At 57.7% G+C, this 2,634-nt stretch overlaps 1 protein-coding gene across 1 annotated transcript; it reads right to left on the reverse strand.

Moving 5' to 3' along the window:
* Positions 1 to 811: 811 nt before the first annotated feature.
* CDC42EP4 (CDC42 effector protein (Rho GTPase binding) 4) lies at positions 812 to 1,885 on the reverse strand. The gene has a single exon (XM_006872304.1). The coding sequence runs from the start codon at positions 1,883 to 1,885 to the stop codon at positions 812 to 814; it is 1,074 nt and encodes a 357-aa protein (XP_006872366.1).
* Positions 1,886 to 2,634: the final 749 nt, after the last annotated feature.

Here is a 2,634-nt window from a genome sequence, read left to right on the forward strand (position 1 = left end):
ACGAGGTTGTTCAAGGTGAGCTGGTTTCTCCTGCGAGCACTTCAGTTTGCTAATGTAATATCCATTGTGCATTTTTTGAGAGGAAAGGACTTAGTAGAAAAGTTTGCTACAAGAATGTGATTTCTCTTCAAGTGGCAGACTTAGGTTCCAGAGATTGCTCTATAAGGAAGAGTAACCATCAAGAACAAGCAACCCCACAGGGCAGTTAGGACCTCAGCCCCGTTTCTAGTGTTATCACTGGAAGGCTCCTTCCGGAAAACTCACGAAGCCTTCCTTCAACGCCCCCTTCCTGGTCTCGTCCCCGGAAGGGGTTGCATGTAGCGTACACATATGTGGCTCACCACCAGACCCCGCTAACTCCAAGGGGCTACCAGAACCAAGGATGGAGGAGTGGGGGAACAGGAGGGGGTGGGGACCATTCCTTCCTCCAGCCACCACCAGTTATAGCGGAGGGATTAGGAGAGAAAGGAGAGCCATGTCCTGAGCCTGCCTCTGGGCCCACCTGCTGTAGGTGGCAGGGACTCAGGTGGACATCTGGCACCCAGGAGAGAGCAAGAAAACAGACCCAAAGGAGAAAGCTGGTTCCTCCGCAGGCACACGACCCCAGCACTACACACAGGCAGGTCATCAAGTCAGCTGGCCACTTGATCCCCGCGCTGGCTCCCCAACTCCTCCTTGGAACCCTCAGGCCTAGTCAGGGCCCCACATCCACGAGGTCTCTTGGTGGTGGCTGCTCAGGTGGGTGGCAAGTTGCACAGGATGGGTACAGATAGAAGGGGAAGCCAGGAGCCTGGAGCGCCGTCTACAGCCTTCACACTCGGATCTCATCCTCCTCCTCCTCGTCCACGAAGGAGAACTCCTTGTCGGGCTGCCTCGGGAGGGGGACCCGGGTCCTGTCTGGCCCCCGGAAGGCGGGGCTGCGCTCCTCCAGGACCCCAGAGGTGCAACTGGACAGGGAGCTACTGTCCCGGGTGGTGTGGCTACCCACACTGCGGGCCGAGCCAGGGCTAGGGGCTGCCACTGCCCACCCATCGTCATCGAGCGTGTGGGAGGGCAGTGAGGAAGAGTCCGCTTCCATCTTGCCTTCCTGCCTGGCCAGCGGAGGGGCTGCAGAGCAAGGCAGAGGAGCTGGGGCCTTGAGGCTGCTGGGACCCTCATCACCATGGAAAGCCCCATCTTCCTCCTCCTGGGGCTCCCACTCATCCTTGTCCATAATGCTGAGCACGTCGCCCAGCATGGAGGGCCCCAGGTCGATGTGGAAAGACATGATGGATTCTGCATGCTTCAGCCCGTAGCTGGCCTTGGGCACCACGGGCAGATCTGTCAGGTCCCCGAACGCCTGCTCGTCCAGGATGGGGTCTGGCGAGTGGGGTCCCCCGGCCCCGTTGCGGCTGGGCAGCCCCTCTCCAGCAGCCCGCTCCTCTGTGTCACCCTCCCCAGAGCCCCCCTTCTTCACAGGGCTGGATGACAGGCTCTTGGGCAGCTTGCTAGAGCCCTTCTCCGCAGTGTCCTTCTCGTTCAGCTGGGGCAGGGACATGGCATTCTTGACAAAGAAGGCTGAGTCCCGCAGAGAGCCCAGCATGTCCCTCTGCTCCCGGTCACCCCTGGTCACTGACTGGGACTGTTTACTGCCCCGGAACTTGCGGGCCAGGAGGCTGCGCTTGGAGGACGAGGCGGAGGCCTGTTCATCCAGGGATTCGCCGTCCGGCTCGCCAGCCTTACTGTTGAGGAAGGAAGTGTCTCCAAAGGCGTCCCCAGCCCGGCCCACGTGCATGGTGTGCCGGAAGTCACCTAGGGGGGCGCTGATCATCTCAGCTGTGAGGTCCACGCGGGAACGGCGCTTGGAGTGGACAGAGCTGGACACCAGTTGCTTGAGGATAGGCATTGTGCCGGGTGGGATGGGGAGGTCACCGATGGGGCTGCGGTCAGATCTGAAGTCCGGCGGGGGCTGCGTGTGATGACAAGGAGATCATAGAGCTGTAAGCAGAGAGCAGGAGGTAAAGGTTACCACGGGCTGGACACCAGGCACAAAAGCTCACCTGCCCAAACCTTTGAGGCAACTTAACTCATGGTATCAGAGTAGAACTGTGTTCCACAGGGTTCTCATTGGCTGAGGTTTTTCAGAAGCAGATCACCAGGCCTTTATTCCAAGGCACCCCTGGGTAGATTTGAACCGCCAACCACACCCACATTCACTGCTTATACTGTACCACTCAGGGACTTCCATGTACCAAGGGGCTGTTAATTAAACACCAGCTCCCTGATCAAACTAAAACGAAATGAAAACACCAGCAATCAGTTTCACAACCCTGCCTACCTTCTACCCATTCCATATGCTCTCCATTTGGGAGAGGAGATTCTGTAATCTGGTTAGAAGGCAAGTAACCACACACGCACACTCTCCCTGAGACAGATACAATCACTCACAGTCAACCACGTTTATGGATGTGACGGCTCATAAGCAGACGTCTAAGAACGAGATTCAGTCTAAGACTTGACGCCTTTGAGCAGCCAGCCTGGAGACACACTGTTAAGGTCTTCCTGCCATCTGACCTGCATCCCTGTGAAGTTAATAGGCAGCTCAACCTGAGTCACTGTCCTGAGAGGAGGGAGAAGACAACAGGGCAGGCGGGC

Source organism: Chrysochloris asiatica, unplaced genomic scaffold (assembly GCF_000296735.1).
Source record: "Chrysochloris asiatica unplaced genomic scaffold, ChrAsi1.0 scaffold00192, whole genome shotgun sequence".
Lineage (NCBI taxonomy): Eukaryota > Metazoa > Chordata > Mammalia > Afrosoricida > Chrysochloridae > Chrysochloris > Chrysochloris asiatica.